The 19,067-nt window shown below is 38.1% G+C and overlaps 2 protein-coding genes across 2 annotated transcripts; both read right to left on the bottom strand.

Annotated features, from left to right (window-relative positions):
- Positions 1-6,358: 6,358 nt before the first annotated feature.
- On the bottom strand, positions 6,359-8,641 carry LOC106643780 (uncharacterized). Its single transcript, XM_014359047.2, has one exon. The coding sequence runs from the start codon at positions 8,639-8,641 to the stop codon at positions 6,359-6,361; it is 2,283 nt and encodes a 760-aa protein (XP_014214533.2).
- Positions 8,642-8,659: 18 nt separating this feature from the next.
- On the bottom strand, positions 8,660-11,081 carry LOC149373280 (uncharacterized). The gene is made up of 3 exons (XM_089597609.1): positions 10,052-11,081; positions 8,814-9,943; positions 8,660-8,677 (listed from the first exon to the last, which is right to left on the bottom strand). The coding sequence occupies exons 1-3, from the start codon at positions 11,079-11,081 to the stop codon at positions 8,660-8,662; spliced, it is 2,178 nt and encodes a 725-aa protein (XP_089453735.1).
- Positions 11,082-19,067: the final 7,986 nt, after the last annotated feature.

The following is a 19,067-nucleotide window of genomic DNA, read 5'->3' on the forward strand; positions in this document are numbered from 1 at the left end:
ACATTGGAATGCAGTCAAAAGAGTTTTTAGGTATTTTAAGGAAATTCTGAACTACGCTCTGCAATTAGAACGTGACGCAAACAAGCATATTGCGGGATTTTGTGATGCAAGCTAGGCAGGCGATGCAGATGATCCCAGATCAACCACGCTATTGCACGTAACATTGCAGTCAATTTCAATGTTAAATCAACTGGGTATCCACAATAATATCATCATAATAAAAAAGGTTATGTGTGTGCATTAGTTATCGTGGACGTGACACTACGTTTTAGTTGGATTTGTTCTATACTACGAAATTTTATAGTTCCATCAGTGAAAACAAAAGCGTTTTATCAAATCTTGGCACAGCGAAAAAAAATTTTTTTTTAATTTTAGCAAAGCCAATAAATGAAATTTGTTCAATTTTTGGCTGAGCAACGTTTTGGACGAGTAACCGAAAAATCGGCAATATTATGTTTGATGACAATATCCTAACTGCATCGACTTAGAATTAAATAAATAGCTAAAGAATACTGACAGCAAGTCATGCAGTCCATGTATTCCCAAATAAGCTGTGTAAAAGCTTTCACTAGAACAATAAATAAGTAATATGCTGAGTGATACAATGTTTCCAGTCTTGTGTAAAATCATAGCACAGCAAACAAGATGTCTCGGCAGGACGAGTATATCTAAAAAATCTACAATCGTATATGTTCCATCATAAGGTCCTTACTGCATTGACGTTGAATTGAATAAGGGATGTAAGCTGTGGTTTATGCAATACACACATTTTCTAGAAGATTGTGTTAAATTCGATACTAAGTTCCACACCCTATTGTTACACTCCAATAAAAACCAATAAAAAATTCATTGGTTTCATCGGTAACCTCAAAACGGGGGGGCTAAAGTATTTTTTACGAAATTTGAATAAAAATTAATAACTAACTTTTTTTTACAATTTACGTGTAAAATATTTTAATTCCCCCTGTTTTAGTGTTGCCATCCGGATTATAGGACCTAGATTAGTCAACTTTTTTTGTTCAATCATGTCCTAAATACAATAAACGATGAAGAAAATTTATTTTTGAACATTACATTTTTATCTGGATTTACGGGTGCAAATACCGATAAGAAACCAAGAAAAAAATTATACCGTAAAACCAATGAATTTTGTATAGGTTTTTATTAGAGTGCATCAATATAGGGCAGGTAAAAATTCAGAGCATTAGAATGGTAGGATCAATATTAGAGTTCTAATGGGCTAGGAACATGAAAGGTAGTGCGATGTCGCGATCCAAGTTCACTGCACCTGCAATCGCGAGCGCAAGAAATATTTTTCCACGAAAATTCAATGAAGTGCTTTTGTAACACATGGTCGTGGTATTAATAGCAAGAGAAATTATTTACAAAACACCCCAAAAAAATAAATGTCAAATAAAGTTATGTAAAATTTTTGTACACATACAACTTGGCTTTTTCTTTTCAAATTGGCGTTTAATGCACGTAACAGCAAATCGCTGTCTCTAAAACAATAACCATTAACATAACAAATTGACAAGTCAGATGTACAGTAACCTACAAACGAATCATACACCATAATCAACGAAGTTAGTAAACGTAACTCAAGAACGCAGAGTCACTGTGCAAGGTACTAATTTGAATAAATAGCAACTTAAATTGATATTTATTATATGATAACAAGCTTAAAGTAGTGTGAAATCATATTTATATGGGTAATACCGGTTCGAGGATCAGAATAGAAAATTAATCATAACCAAATAAATTTTTACCAGAAAATAAAGTTTTTATCTTCAAAACGGTTAATGCTACATTTAATTTAACTATGCCATTAGAAAGCACATTGAATTTCACGTAAGAGGTGTCAGTTTCAACCCTCAACGACAATCAGGTAGATATTTAACTATAAAAGTATAAAATAACATGACATAATTTAAAATATAAAATAAAGTGTGTGCATATATAAATAGGGCTGTCCCCTGCGCGCTTCGCTCATCAACTCCTTAATACATTATCACAGATTAAATGTTGTGTAATTTAATAAAGCTACTTTATTTTATGTTTTAAATTATAAATCATGTCATTTTATACTTTAAAAGTAACTTATATTGAATTAAAATATTTTGTGTTACAATATACTATGTAAGACATTGTATTGATTGCCAAGGATAAGATGATATTGCTTGAATACCTATGTGTTGATTTGGATACTTAATTTATCTCGGATCTGATATAACAATTACTGATGCTTTACTTAAATACCCAATTAAACTACTTCAATGTACATCGAATACAATAGAGGAACACAGTCAAAATTTTTTATTAACAGTAGATATTCATTCATCTCTACTGTAATTAACTAAAACAGTTGTTCGCGCCAATGATTGGGTGTTGATTATAAATTATACGCACACTCGCTGGGTCAAGCTGGGACAACAACACAGAACTAAATTAATGCGCGTGCAAGTACGGCGGGGGCAACTTGTCGGAGAACTTAAGCGAGAAGTAACGAGCGTGGCAAGGTAGCGTTCGTGAGCCGATTTGCTTTACTTTTTTTATGAGCCTCGCGGCCACGTGTTCTTTTGTTCTCGTACACTATTTTTCCGCAATCTTATCACGGGGGGCGTGCAAGCCAAGAAATTGATTATCGATTGGATCGATGAGACCTCTCTCATGGAAACTCGGAAATTTTAAAATACCGCAAACGGCTGTAACATACCCTCCGCTGAACGTTGCAGTGCATGTTTAAACAAACGGTTCGACCCTGGGTTCCAGCTAGCCTCAAATTCAATAAATCTACGAAGACTAACAATGTATAAACTTTATCAAGAAAAAGAAACTTAACAAATTCGTGATTTACAATAATTTTGAAAAAGGAGTTAGCTGGCCGAAGCTAATATACAAAGAAATGGAAATTAGTATAACGATTAAAGTTGTTCAGCACTTTCTTCGGTCGTGTCACCGCCCACCGTGAAGCAACGCTCTTGCTCAGAGAGCTCATTGAACCTTGGTGCGGACGGTAGCACAACTAGCTTGTTAACAGAGCGCTTGAACATAGAACTGGCTGTTTTGACCTTTGCTTCTCGAACTAGTCCATCATCGCCAAGGTAAACCTTCACGATCCAGCCTATGAACCACTTGCTGGGGGGTTGACGCTCGTTTTTAACGAGGATGATGTCGTTCAGCTGAGGTTAGGGCACTCCTTGTGCCAGTTATTGCCTGCATATTGGAAGTGGCCTGGAGTCAGAGGAGCCGGATCCTCCTCGCTGGAGCTGATCGAACTGATCGGTTGAGAGTTGAGGCAAACCTCCAGCTGCGTCGTGAGCCTGCTCATATGTAAGTAAGCAGCTGTTCACCTAGTACGCGCCTCAATTGAACTTTACACGGTTTGACGGCTACCTCCCACAAGCCGCCAAAGTGAGGTGCGCCCGGGGATATAAAATGCTATTCGACTCCCTTTAAAGCTACTGCGGTAGCGGCCTCTGAACTCAAGGCAGAGTCCTGACGGAATATACGATGAAGCTCGGAGTTCGCTCCTTGAAAAAGAGTACCGTTATCGCTGTAGAGTGCACACAGTCCTCGTCGTGCCGTGAAACAACGAAAGGCGGCAAGGAACGCAGGTGACAAATAGTCAGAGACTATTTTTAGGTGCACAGCCCGGGTAGAAAGGCACACAAAGATGGCTAAGTAGCCCTTCAAAGCTTTTCTGCCTCAGCTGGAAGAGGCCTTGTACCAAAAGGGGCCGGCGTAATCCACCCCGACGTTGGTAAAGGAGTGAGTCGGCTGAACTCGCGGAGTGGGCAAAGAGCCCATCAGTTGACTTATGGTACTGGACCTGTGCCTTGCGTACCTCATACATTGGCGCATGACACGTCGAAAGGTGTTTCGTCCCTGGAGAAGCCAAAATTGCCTGTTAAGGGAGCTGAACGTGAGAAAAGGGCCACCGGGAAGTGTCGCCAGGTGCATTTCTCGGACCAAGAGCAAGGTTGCTTGGTGCTTGGCCAGCAAGATTATCGGGTATTTCTCTGTCTCCACAAGGGCCGCATTCTGCAGCCGTCCTCCTACTCGAATTACATACTTGATGTCCATGAACGGAGTCGACTGGCGAAGGCGATTGAAAGGGCTGATAGGCTGGTTGGACAGCAGTGCTTTGTACTCGGAAATTCCAGCTGCTGAATTGAGCGCCACAGATATGCGCATCCAGCGGCGATTTATAATAATTTGTTTATTATTAACCCAAGTGCTGATCACATGATGACCCGGGGCGCTTACTGGCCACTCTAATAAATAATAGACTGTTAATCAATAACACTACAATTAATAACCTGAGGTGCTCACTGGACACTTTATTAATTAAAATAAAGGAAATCAAAACAACAAACCAGGGGGTATTAATGGGTTATGGGACCCACGGTAAGAACGAAGTTCTTTAAACATGAGATGGGTATAGAGACAATTTCTCAGGTAACAAGGGGGTTGCTAGACCCACAGGAAGAACGAAGCTCTGTAAACGTTAGTACTGCATTCATGTTGTTTACTAAAACAAAAACTTGAAAAACGAATGAAAAAAAAAAAAAAAACAATAAGTAGTTTAGTACTCACGATGGTTAAACTTCGTGAGTACTGTATGTATGCACGAGGTTCTCACGAAGTTTAACCATCGTGAGTACTAAACTACTTATTGTTTTTTTTTTTTTTCATTCGTTTTTTAAGTTTTTGTTTTAGTAAACAACATGAATGCAGTACTAACGTTTACAGAGCTTCGTTCTTCCTGTGGGTCTAGCGACCCCCTTGTTACCTGAGAAATTGTGTCTATACCCATCTCATGTTTAAAGAACTTCGTTTTTACCGTGGGTCCCATGACCCATTAATACCCCCTGGTTTGTTGTTTTAATTTCCTTTATAATTTTTTCATTTTTTTTTATCTTTCAATTTCTTGTTTTATTTTTTTCTTTATTTCTTGTGGTATTCTTTTTTTTTCATTTCTTGTTTAATTTTTTTTCATATTTCATTTTATAACATTTTTTTCATTTTTTTCTATTTCCTTTATTTAATTTCTTTTTTATTTTCATATTTAATCTTTTTTTTTTCATTTTCTTTTTCATTTTATTTTTTTTTCATTCCATTGTATTTATTCATGTCTTTTGTAATTTCACTTTATGTTATATTTATATTTCATTTTATCAATTGAAAAAAAATTTTTTTTTCACTTATTTTTTTGCAATTTTATAGCCCTGTTTATGATGCGTGTTCTCTTGGGTAGATTAGAGCCAATCCAAGAAATGAACCCGCACATCAAGGACAAATTAAAATGATAAAAGGACAAATATAGCTTCAAATGATAAATATCTTTTAGGTATATGCAAAAATCAAGGGGGAAATAAATACGACTGAACTATTGAGGTAATATGAAACAAAAGTTTAATAATTATTCAAAGGAATTATAATAAACGAAGGTAATAATTGTTTAAAGACTACTTAGAGATATCAAAGTATTCGAAAAGGCTTCAGTATATAATTCAATGCGGACTCTTTGTAAAAAAAATCAACTAAGTTTGGTTGCAAAATGAAAATGGCGACTTACGACAAATTGCTAGAGCGAAGTTTTGAGCGATGATTTCCTGGCGAACAACGGCGTTAAATTTGAGATTTAAATGTCACAACAATTTAAGAAAGGCGCAGCAATGCAAAAACTTTTGTCTACGGCGAGACGTGCAGGTCGAGCAGCGACAGCTTCGCGGGAGCGTCCTGTCGATTCGATCGCCGATGCGAGAGAGAGAGCCAGGCAACTTGCACGGGAAGCGTGCAAGACTCGGAAATTCAAAAGGGAACCAGGGCGGAGAGACACTCACATATTAAGAGACTTTACAAAATTCAACACATCTATTATTTGTTTCATAATCGATAATCATGGTGTAAGTGTGTGTCTCCCACCATATGGTTAGTGCCACTATCGACTCCCACGCCAGCGCAATCACAATACCAGGCAATCGTGCCAAAATTCTCCGCTCAAGCGACCATTTTGCCCACCTTTATGCAGTGAAGCGTCAAAAAATAAAAAAAAATCAAAACGCGAGATAGAAAAGCCTATTGGTCGGATAGAGCTAAACCTAGACCACTTTCGCAGGTACAGTGGTGTTACAAAGAATAATTTTAAATACGAACTAAAACAAAATATTAAGCAAACTTTAAATTTAAGCTAGAATTTAAAGAAAATAATCAAAAAAATTTTAATTAAAAATGAAGCGAAAATTTTCTTGTAAGTAGCTAATAACTGATCTATGCGCGAAAGCTAACTTTTAACGGTGTGAAAAAAGTAAAACATACATAGCTAAAAGAATTAAAAAAAAAAAACAATCCCTTATAACTCGAGATTTTCTTGACTCACCCGCCTTGATGCATGGGGGCTCCTTTGATCTGGTGGTAGACATTCATCAAAGTCGGGCTCGGTAGGAAGTTTTACCACTTTGACGATGGGACGAGTGAAACCAGAGTCAGCGGTCTTGATAGTAACCACTCGTACAAGACCATCAGACCCAGGGTGCGTATCAATTATCAGACCCAGAGGCCATCGAGTTGGCGGTGAGTTTTCGTCCTTTAATAAGACTATGTCCCCAGTTTGCAAATTTGGCTGCTCTTGGTGCCATTTGTTGCGTAGCTGAAGATGGTGTATGACTTCCTTTCGCCAGCGGGACCAGAAGGAGTCACGAAGGTCGCCAAGAAGCCTCCAGTGGTCGTTAAGTCTTTTAGGCTTCTTGGCATTGTCGTAAGGCTCTGGAAAGGCTAGCAATGAAGATCCCACTAGAAAATGAGCAGGTGTGAGGGCAGTAGCATCAGTGGCATTACTGCTTAGCGGGCATAGCGGTCTGGAGTTCAAGCAGGCTTCAATCTTCGATTCGAGTGTTGCAAGCTTCTCGAACGTTAATGTAGCATCGCCAACGACTTGTAGAAAATGATGCTTAAAGCTACGAACTCCAGCTTCCCAGAGTCCTCCGAAGTGCGGGGCTCGTGGAGGGATGAAAGCCCAATGAACTCCTTGAAAGGACAGAGCACTGGCTACTGTGTCAACGAACGGTGTGGACTGAGCAAACATAGCTTGCAGCTCCTTGGCAGCACCCTTAAATGTCGTAGCATTATCCAAGTAGATGGACAAAGGGACACCTCTGCGGGCACTGAATCTAGCGAAGGCTGCAAGAAAGGCGTCTGTAGTTAGACTTGACACTATCTCTATATGTACCGCTCCTGTGACCATGCATATGAAAATTGCGATGTAGCCCTTCGTTGATTTGGCGTCTCTTCCCTTAGAAAATAGCACCGGGATCGGCCCCGCATAGTCCAATCCTGTGGTAGCAAACGGACGGGTAGGAGTAGTCCTTACAGCCGGCAAAGAACCCATCAATTGAACTGGGCTCCTGGCGTTGAATTTGGTGCAAGTAGTGCAACGTCGATAAACCCCAGTGGCTATTGACAGGCCACGGGTGATCCAAACAGTGCTGTGTAGATATGATAGCATCATTTGTACTCCTCCATGCAATGTGACTCGATGCGTCTCTTCGACAAAACGTTTAACAAAGAGGCAATTTCCTGGTAGTACAATTGGATGTCTCTCACTATATGACAAGGGAGCTTGATGTAGCCGTCCGCCCACTCGAATCAAACCCTGATCACATATGAAAGGACAAAGTTTGGCCAGTGGACTTCGCTTGGACACTGACTCGTTGGCAAGGAGTTGTTGTCGCTCGACTCTGAAGTGATACATTTGAATGGCTCCAAACAGAAAAGTACGAGCACTAGTCCATTCCTTTTTTCCCAGGATAATGGAATTTTTCTTATTAACTTGCTTGGAAGCTCGAAGCCTCCAATGGCTACAATAAGCAAGGATGCGAAGTATTTTGCTAAAACTCGAAAACTTTTGGAGAATAGGGAGACAACATTTAGATACTTGCGATTCATCGACTTTCTTTCGCTCTTCCAGAGCCACTAGGGAGTGGGTAAGGCCTTCGGAAAACTCTGTGCTTGCAGGTCGCGTTGGCCAATGAGACTCGGGTTCCAACAGCCAAGTGGGTCCATGCCACCAAAGTGAGAGAGCGGCCAGATCTTTAGGAGCTAGACCTCGAGTCGCGCAATCAGCTGCATTATCTGTTGATCGAACATGCCTCCAAGTCGCAGTTAGCAGGGACGAAATAATTTCGCTTGTGCGGTTTGCCACGAAGGTGTGCCAACGAGATGGATGACTGCGCAGCCACTCCAACACTACCTTTGAGTCGGACCAACAGTGTATGCTCTTTGGCACGTGTTGGAGCTTGGAAGTAAGATGCAGAATCAGTCGTGAAAGCAGTGCAGCAGCGCATAGCTCCAGTCTAGGCAGCGACTGGACCTTCGTCGGAGCGACCTTGCTTTTAGCCACTAATAGAGTAGCTGAGCGACTGGGCACGACTGCGTAGACTGCTGCAGCATAAGCTCTCTGTGAAGCGTCTGAAAACCCATGCAGTTCCCACGAGCCCTTTTCTTCTGCATCAAGCCACCGTGTAATACGAATGATTGCAACATCGTTGAGTCCCTCCCAAAACTTCGTCCATCGTATGCGCACCTCCTCGGGCACGGGAGCGTCCCAATCGACGTTGTTGAGCCACAAGTCCTGCATAATGACTAGCGACGATGATCACCGGAGCAAGCCAACCTAAAGTATCAAATATTCGTGCGATTTTAGACAGTATTGAACGCTTTGAAACGCTAGAAACCCCCTGCATTGGAGTTACTCTAAAAAGAAAGGAATCCTCACTCGGTAGCCATTTGAGACCAAGCGTAGATATTACCTCGTCAAGATGAACCTCTACCTCTGCTGTAGATTTAGTTACCAAGTCATCGAGCAAGCCTGGGTGATTAGCGGCCCATTTGTCAAGATTCATACCAGCAGCCCGCAAAAGGTCAACAAGTTGGTCACGTCGAATTAGCGCTTCGGCAGATGTATCAGCGCCTCCAAATAGATCATCCACATAGAGCTGATGCATCAAGATTGCGGCTGCCTCCGGGTACTTGTCAGCTCCGTCGAGAGCAATCTGCTTCATTACTCGCAGAGCTAAGAACGGCACGGAAGCAGTACCATACGTCACGGTAACACATCTGAAGTCCTGAGGATCCCGCTTGCAGTCATCTCTCCACAGGATTCTTTGCCAGTTCGCATCGTCTTGGTGTACTAAAATTTGTCTAAACATTTGCACTATATCCGTCGTAAAAAAAAATTTAAAGAATCGCCAATGTGTTAGCACGATTGCAATATCGGACTGGAGCTTGGGGCCGGATAAAAGCAAATCGTTGAGTGACATACCGTTGGGCGTTTTCTGTGAAGCTGGATTTCCTGGCTTAACTACAGCGTGATGTGGCAAGTAATAGTTGGGATTACTTATTTGCGTAAGGGGTACGAGTTCCATATGCTTACGATGCAGATACTCGAGCATAAAGGTTTTATAAGCTTCCTGAAGCTGTAGATCACGCTGTAGTCTGCGTTCAGCGCGGAAAAGGCAAGATGCAGCGATTGGTCGTGAAGGAGCCAGTGTTGGTCGTTTTGCGAACGGTAAACGAACAATAAACCGACCGTCTTTATTGCGAGAGTGGGTGCTGGAAAAATGAGATTCACAGAACTCATCTTCCGGCGACAAAATGACTTTTCGGGGTACCTCCTCAACCTCCCAAAACTTCGTGAGAATCTCTGACAGCATTGACTCTGTGTACGTATGGAAAACTCGAACTCGATTTTCATTTAAATAGCAAGCGTTAGGGGATACACTACCGGTTAAGAGCCATCCAAATACGGAGTGTTGCGCTACCGGAGTTTGAACTGGGCCTTTAATTAGGCCATTAAGCATGATGGATGAATAAATGTCTGCTCCTAGAATGCAATCAATTTTGTCTAGTTTGAAATAATGTGGATCCGCAAGCTCTAAACCTTGAATATGTGGCCAATTACCGTTCGAAAAACTTTATCTAGGTAGACAACGTGTAAGCTCGTTTAAAACTAGTGCAGAAAACGACAACGCAAAATCATCATTTTTACTTGACTTGAGAGTTGCATGCGTAATTGCTGTAGCCTTTGATGATTCCTCGGCCCCAACACCAATTACGGAGAACGAAGCTCGTTGAGAATTGAGATTCAGATATTGAACTATTCGTTTAGTAAGGAAGCAACGTTCTGAGCCGGGATCGATCAAAGCGCGAATCGACAGCGATTTTCCGCTTGGATTTTCTACTAGCACGCGAGCCGTAGCTAATAGCACTGAGGCTCCTACAGCAGCGGTATTGGCTGTGGTTTGAGCTTGCACTGGGGATGTCGAATCTGAATTAGCAGTTTTACTCTGAATTTTACCCTTATTTTCTCGCGAGATTTCATTAGACTGCTTATCAAAATGAAGCTTTGTGTGATGCTTAGCTCGACAAATATGACATCTGTTTGCTGATGGGCATTTAGTTGCGAAATGATTCTTTTGCAAGCAATTCAAACAGAGCCTCTCTTGCTTACAAAATTCAAAACGTTTAGATTGGGCCATCTCGTTAAATTTTGTGCAACGTTGTAACCAATGGTTACCCTTGCAAAGGTCGCACGCGGGTGCCTTTGAATCACATTCTTCTACTGGTAGTGCATTATTAGCATTAACACGTCGCGATGCTTTATAGCGAGATGTCATAGCATTGCTAGATTTTGAACAAGACTCGTGTGAATCGACCAAAGTTCGAGCTTGCTCTAGCGATTGAATGTGTCGCTCTAAAAATTTAATTAAATTTAAGTAAGCTGAAAACCCTTCGGCGTTTTCTTGAGATATTTTCCAGGCCTCACGCGAATTCAGGTCCAACTTACGAACAAGGCAGTGAACGATCCAGTTGTCATACTCGTCAACTGGGCATTGTAATTCACGAAGAGTGCGTACTGATTCTTCAGCACGGTCAATAAGTGCGTTTAAATCCTGAACATTTCGCGTTCTAACCGGCGGTAATTGGATTAAATTTTCTAGTGTATTAAAGAGTCGAATTCGTGTGTTATCGTACCGACGCACTAGCTTTTCCCAAGCTACTTCAAAGTTAGCTTCCATAATATCAAGCCCTTTAAGGTGTTGAGCAGCCTGACCCTGCACAGCAGTCAATAAATGCTGTAACTTAACGACGCGAGGAATCTAAGGTTTATCCTTGATTAAAGAGCAAAACCGTTGTTTAAAACTTTCCCACTCGTCTTGTTTACCGGAAAACGTGGGCAATGCAACGGTGGGGAGTGCAATTTGCGGTCCATTATGTGTAATATTTTTCACTATTTGCGTAGGCTGCGGGGGTTCAGGATTGCCAAGGGCAGCTAATCGTTCCTGAAGACGCGCTTCAGCTTTGCCATATTTTACTTCGACATCCGTGTAAACATCAGTCTTAAGGTAATCTTCATTTTGCAAGCTATCGAATTGAATTAACTGATCATGCCGCTCAATAAAAGTCTTCCAGTAACTATCGAGTAATTTCAATCGACTTTTGTAATGAGTTTTAGTTAATAACTCTGCACTAATTTTTTCAATAGAATTAATATAAAAATTCTTAATTTTGGGAACTAATGCCAATTGCGCCTTTAAGAGTTTTTCCATATTGGCGACTTTAACTCAACATAAGCAAGGCTAACAATTTCGTGAACCGCTGTGGATTTTATTGTCTACAGGAAATTAGATTTCATTGAAGTCAGTACTGCCAGCACGTTATCTTCAGCGTGTAACGTTGCGAGTACGTATTCATAATACAAATACGAAGCTAATCGAAAAGTATCGAGAGAGATACGACGTTCTATCGGGAGAGCGCCGATGGCGTCACCTATCCTTGAATCGTTGAAAGCTCTGCTACCAAATGTTTATGATGCGTGTTCTCTTGGGTAGATTAGATCCAATCCAAGAAACGAACCCGCACATCAAGGACAAATTAAAATGATAAAAGGACAAATATAGCTTCAAATGATAAATATCTTTTAGGTATATGCGAAAATCAAAAGGGAAATAAATACGACTGAACTATGAAGTAATATGAAACAAAAGTTTAATATTTATTCAAAGGAATTATGATAGATTGATAATAATAACAACTAGGGTAAACGAAGGTAATAATTGTTTAAAGACTACTTAGAGAAATCAAAGTATTCGAAAAGGCTTCAGTATATAATTCAATGCGGACTCTTTGTAAAAACAATCAACTAAGTTTAGTTGCAAAATGAAAATGGCGACTTACGACAAATTGCTAGAGCGGAGTTTTGAGCGATGATTTCCTGGCGAACAACAGCGTTAAATATGAGATTTAAATGTTACAACAATTTAAGAAAGGCGCAGCAATGCAAAAACTTTTGTCTACGGCGAGACGTGCAGGTCGAGCAGCTACAGCTTCGCGGGAGCGTCCTGTCGATTCGATCGCCGATGCGAGAGAGAGAGCCAGGCAACTCGCACGGGAAGCGTGCAAGACTCGGAAATTTAAAAGGGAACCAGGGCGGGGAGACACACACATAATAAGAGACTTCACAAAATTCAACACATCTATTATTTGTTTCATAATCGATAATCATGGTGTAAGTGTGTGTCTCCCACCAAATGGTTAGTGCCGCTATCGACTCCCACGCCAGCGCAATTACAATACCAGGCAATCGTGCCAAAATTCTCCGCTCAAGCGAACAAGCCCATTAATACAATTTTTGTTTTATTTTTATATAATTACTCAATGACATTGTGCCACTATTTAATTATCAAATTAAAAATAAGTGCCCATAAAAATTATTAAAATGATATGAAACTCGAAATATATTTATATAATGATTTTACATAATTCATTTATAGTTGATTTAATGAATTACTTTATTTATGTAATTATGTGATAATGTAACATAATTTATTTGTCAAATTCGAAATAAGCGCCTTTAAAAACCATTGATACATTCTTCAATTGATACGTTCTTTTTTTTTTTTTTTTTTTTTTTTTTTTAGAATTGTAAAAGAAAAAATTCAAAGTCAAATAAAAATTATTGTGGGAAAATAAAATTGCTTGGGAGTGTGAGGGGGAATGGTGGATAAAGGTGTGCAGAAGAGTAACACGGCACGGTTGACAGATATACATATATAGTGGGGAGAGGGGAAGTGTATAGAGAACAGTAGGTGAGGGGGACGGGGTAAGGGGGGAAACTGGAGAGGAAGAGACTTCGGGTGAAACCACTTTTGTTAAAAAAAAAAAAAAATCTGTCGGTTTTAAAATTCCAGCCCCCCGAGTAACGTGACATAAAGAACTTCGTTCTAAAAAAATTATTTGGTTATTGAGAAGTTATTTGATTAAAATAATAAAGAACAAAAATCAAAAACAAGAGCTTTTATTGTCCTATTATACAACATTATATGAGTGAGGGCTATTTTTAATGTGTTAATAATATTAATTATTTTAAACTTAGAATTCACGAAAAAAGTAAGGTTATGAGGGCATGTAAGCCAACTAGTACTGAAATATGAAATTATTAATATTAGGTGCCATAACTTGATAAACTACCACCATTACATACTAGAAGTAGTTATTAAAAAAAAAAAATTAATATTTCAAGTTTGGTTGATAATATAGCACCATACACAGCCGTTATACCAGATAACCATTTTCTGCTACTCAGTATTTGAAAGTGTATTTTCAACCAAAGATTTGAAGCTGTCACATGACTTTGAAGGCATTTTTAGTTCTTAGACAATGAGGCTGTACACAGTGTTATTTAAAAATGAATCTAATATTTTAAGTTTCTTTGACGATATGGCGCCATACGCAGCCTCAATAATACATAATTTTCTGCCACTCAACACTTTGAAGTGCATGTTTTAACCATTATTGTAAGCCCTTGAACGACTTCAAACGAGCTTTTGATTTTTGGAGAGAGGGGGGGGGGGAGTAAAAGTGACACGTTTTGAGTCAAAAGAGATATGTACAAAAGTATCGATATTTTTCTACCGTCCATCACATGACCATAGAACTGATTTTCATGTATATCTTGGCAAATATTTTAAAAAAATGACCGATCACTATCACTTTCCAGAACAGATTTTAAAAAAACGGAATTTTTTCTACAAGTATATTATAAAATATCTGCTGAGGTTTTTGACTTTGAGTCAGAAAATGCTTTTACAGCTGATTTTTTAATGCTCTTCCATTTGAGCTCGTGTTAAACGGTTCAACTTAGAGCTGAAGTTTCTTGAGATTTTGTCTGATTTGAAGTATTAACAGAGTTACTATCGGATTCAGCAGGCTTTAATCTACCAAATAAAACATATCTTATTTCTCAGGTTTTTGCACCTTGATGGTAATAAGAGTGTGAAAAAGTTTTTTTTGATCGAAAATATTAAGAGATACGTAAACCAGAATCTGCTCAACGTATTCTGAGGCCACTTCAATAATTAATAGCTTATAACAAACTTGACAAAAATCATTTTGCAGATTTTCAGAATATTGCGTAGTTTTTTGAAATCTAATTTTTTTATGTAAAACTTAGAGGCTTTATTGCAAAAGTATGACTCAACACATTATAGTTTGTCCTCGAAAATTAGACTGTAGTTAGTTTATATTATACGATCAATCACAAGAAACCTGTTCTTTCATAATTTTTGACGATTTGTCCATAAAAAAATTGTTTTTTGCAATAACTGCTTGCTTATAAAATAGGGGGAAATGAGAAAACATAGACTTTAAACTGTCAGAATGGTTTAATGAAGACAATAGAACTTATATACAAAAAAATAGGTAAGCTGGCTACTCTCGCAAGTATACAACCACATGCTTTGACGGACAGACGAAATCTTAAGTGTGCCCTTCGTTCGACAGCCAAGAGTCTGCTTGCAGTTTCTTAGAGATAACAATGCCAGTCGATTTCTTGCTTACGTATATATTAGCAGCCCTGTTTCAGCTTCTCCTGAGATTTACTGTGTCTTGAACTTCCGCAGAATGAAAAAATTTTCATAAAAACTTTTTTTTTTAATTTATGCAGTTTCATAACAATATTTTAACATAATTGTTGTTAGAAAATATTTTATCAAATTTGGGTTATTGAGTTATTGGGTTATTGGAAAAAAATTAAAGTAATTGTGAATGAGCCATATAATTATAATAGATTTTCAGACAAAGCAGTGTCTGTGAGTGTTTTTTTCAATCGATTATCAGTTTCTTATCAACCAAGTGCGTGTCAAGCAGATTTGAAAGTTGGATGAGTAACACCATCAAGTGTTTAAATCAAGTTGGGTCTCAAACGTCCTGGATTATTATTAGACGGTGGAAGTACTCCAATTGAGTGGAATGAATCGTATAAGCTCTACCTATAGCTGAATCTTTTTTTACCCCTGGCCAGCCTGGAAAATCTCTTCTTTGTTTTTTTCTCTCGAATTTTTTACTTTTTTATTGGTATTTTAATAAACAGCAACATCGGATTACAAAAAATTTTTAGTAAAATCATACATTACGCAAAGCTTAAAAAACGTACTCAACGTTGTATTTCAAGAACCAGTTGAATATTTTGCTGAGTGATGTATAGTATTAAGTTGAGAATTTTCAAGATAGAAATCTAAATGTAAGGCTATAGAATACTGCACGTGAATCTTGAAATAAAAAAAAAAATTCAGAGAAATTTAGAAAATTCTTGAGAGGCACCAATACAGCGTACATTGGCATAACATGCAATTCCATCAATATTTTAAACTGAAGAAGTAGCCTGATCCATTTTGTTGTTGATATATTTACAGATGTATCTAATTGCATTAATACATCGAGATAAAACGGGTGAGTGCGGTACAACCCAACAGTTATCAATTTGTACATCCTAGAATTATGACTTCTGTCTGCAGGATATCTTCTACGACAGGTAGGGTAGCTAGCCATCATCTTTTACAAAATTGCGAGGATACTGTTGAGTACATCTTCTATTATTTACGCATGGTGAAGCCATGTGAAATTTGCGACAAGGCCCATTAATTATACTGTTTGAAAGAATAGTAAATAGCAAACAACATTGTTAAGAGTCTAGTAATTCAGCTGAAATGATATTGTCTATTTCATCTGTGGGCTGAATTCTTGTTTTTAGCCATAAAAGTATGTGATAAGTAAATATAGACACCCAAACGCACGTATGTACTCCATTGCATCTTGTGTTTTATCATGCATACATCTCGATAAATGAAGATGGTGAAATTACTAGCTGTCCGATATTGGAGGGTACAATATTATTATCATTACTTAATGTATCTAGTAGATGAATGTAATTTTTGGCACGGAATTATTTTTAATGTGTCCATACGTAAAACAAACGCTCTGATATCATTTTTGCCATCATACTGACAAGAAATTATTTAAGTGAGTTCTTATAATAAGCACGTAATTTATAAATCAATTTTCAACATAAACCTATAAGAGTAGAATTGTATGCAAAAAATAAATTCGTTTGAAATAATATGACGTGGTATATCAACACAATATCCATTTTCTCTGAAAACAAACATAAAAGGATATTTCAAGGAATCGTGTAACCGGTGAAGCTCAAAAACTCACTTCAACCACCCATGCACAACAATGTCTCTGGAACCTTTTTCTTCGTCAACTATTAGTACAGCACCTTTATTTACCCTGGGCACATTGAATCATTCTTAATTCTCACCAACAGGGGTTTGTTCTGCATGAATAATCAGTTTTGAATTTTAAGGTTTATCTACTGTTCGAGATTTACAATTAAATTGAAAAGTTCTCATCAGAGGATTGTAATAATGCACAATTTCTTATAATTATTCAAGTTTCTTTAAAAAAGTTATTCAACTTCTTCCGTGGGTATGCCATTCAGAAAAACCACTGAGAAGTGGCTGATAATATTTCCAGCCGATGTGGCTTCCCGAACTCCTCAGAAATTTTTCCCTATCTTGCTGTAGCAAAAATTGCTCTGGCAGCACCAAAATAGTCAGAGGAATGACCATGACACTCTGAAATGTTAAAGCAGGTTATTCTCCGGCTAGACGTCTCCTGTTATTACGCTGGAGACGTTGACGTTCGGAACGCCTCTATTTTTGTGGCACTTGGTCATCTTGGCAGTCCAGGGTGTCGTTGGTAGCCAGGTACCCAGTTGCACGACTAATATATCCGTTCTTGACGTACTGCCATTTAACGACTATGTTAATCGATAGTTTGCTTGAAAATATTATAGCCTGACTCACTGATTTCGATTGTAGGTGGCTTCTATTTTACTGTAACGCCACTTAACGTATTCTACAGAACTAAAGCCCAAAGCTAGTGTTATTTTGCAAAACTTTAAGCTTATTTATTTTTATTATTATTGATTTTTCAAATGGTTAGCGATTACATTATTCTTTAGGACTTTGAATACTAATAAGATAAGATAGATTATAACTATAAATTTAATTATATTATAATTCAATTATAGTATGTATGTGTTTATAGAAAGTGACTTATGCAGATTTCACGTGCTTCTAACACATATACCAATAACATGGTGGAATTACGCAGACGTCCACAAAATTCCTCTTTTGTCTTCATAATTACCCTCCCATCCATGTGATTGTTCGCATAAGTAACCTTTGCATAAACATATATATATTTAATTTAGTTATTAAGGAGTGTCTGCCACACCCTTTTCCTCTACCCCCTGGTGCTCTTCCGTCCCTGCTTCAGCTCTCTCTATCAATAAAGCAAAATTCCTGTTGTTTCTGTGTAAAATGGCTCAAGGATATTTTACTTAGCTTCCTTTTGCCCCCCTCGTCTCCCCTCAATATAAGGCAAAATTCGTTAAATTTTCTGTATAATGTATAAAAATAAGCCCATTTCAATTTTGGATAACCATTCCCCTCACTATTTTTACTACCCCTCGATACACCTCAAATTTTTTGTGTCCCCTCCTCGCCTCCCCTTAAAAAGACTAAATTATATTCGTTGATTTTTCCTCTCATCACCCTCTCACATTTGTCGTACCTCCCCCTTGCCCTCCCACAATAAGACTCTCTATCTGCCACCCTTACAGTTAAGGAAAAGGAATAGCAAAAGTGTACATAAAAAGAACAAACAATTCGAAAAATACTACTTACTGTAAGTGTTAATGAATTATTTTCGAGTGTTATTTAATTTAATGAAATGTTAAGGTTATAAAAATAATTACCAAACTCTTTTTTTAATCCAACGATATAGTTTAGTTACAGGGGGGTCGGTGTGCAAAGTGCGCCGGGGGCTGATATATATTTAACTTGATTCCAATAATGAAAATGCACTCTTAGCCTTTATTGATAGTTATACAAACTTAGCTCTTACTGTTGTCTGCGTTTTTATATCAGTAAGACCATGCTACAATTTGTAAATGGCGTCACCAGCACTTTTGACGTAGAAACTCACTGTTAGACCCATTTTAAAACACCAAAATTTAATCTATAAATAAGACTTTAAAAAAACCATCTATACACAGTACAGTTAAATCTTCATAAATACACTCTAATTCTAAAACAGTTAAGATGTTTAATGCAATATAAAGATAAGTAATGGTTCATTAACAGATACGCTTTACTAAATTTTATTCCTGTGTACTACATACAATTAAGCAGCATTTAAGTGAATGTAATATAATTTGACCTCTCTCGCAGAACGTCTTAGCCCTATAACTCTTATTTCGTTTTGTTTAACAGGTTCAGTATCCTTTCATTTTTTTGAAATATTAAAACAAAATTTTACTCTCACTAGCACTGCTTCAGTAATTATACATTTTTTTGGTAAATTTTGAAATCACTCGGAAATTAAAACTAACTTACCAAAAGATCCTTAGATTACGTACTCCCTGAAATCGTATACCACTTTTAAGTACAAATCAATTGTGGGGTACAAATATGTTAGTTCTTAGAGTAAGCGTTGATTAAATTACCTTGGACATTTCATCGAGGAATGTACTTCACAGGGTCACTGTAGTGTTTGTAAGTCGAAGCACCATTCTTACTTCAGGTTGATAGGTGGAAGAAAACAGCTTTGAACTTACTAAAGATAACGAGGCAGAGCCAGGGGATGAAATTTCGTTT

This window comes from Copidosoma floridanum, unplaced genomic scaffold (assembly GCF_036245765.1).
Source record: "Copidosoma floridanum isolate Cflo_tuat_1 unplaced genomic scaffold, Cflo_Japanese_pri ptg000034l, whole genome shotgun sequence".
NCBI lineage: Eukaryota > Metazoa > Arthropoda > Insecta > Hymenoptera > Encyrtidae > Copidosoma > Copidosoma floridanum.

Coding starts and splice junctions, on each gene's coding strand:
- LOC106643780 (XM_014359047.2), bottom strand. CDS start 8,641: ATGCAGGACTTGTGGCTCAACAACGTCGATTGGGACGCTCCCGTGCCC.
- LOC149373280 (XM_089597609.1), bottom strand. CDS start 11,081: ATGGAAGCTAACTTTGAAGTAGCTTGGGAAAAGCTAGTGCGTCGGTAC. Junction 9,944..10,051: donor GCATGCAACTCTCAAGTCAA/GTAAAAATGATG, acceptor CACATATTCAAG/GTTTAGAGCTTGCGGATCCA.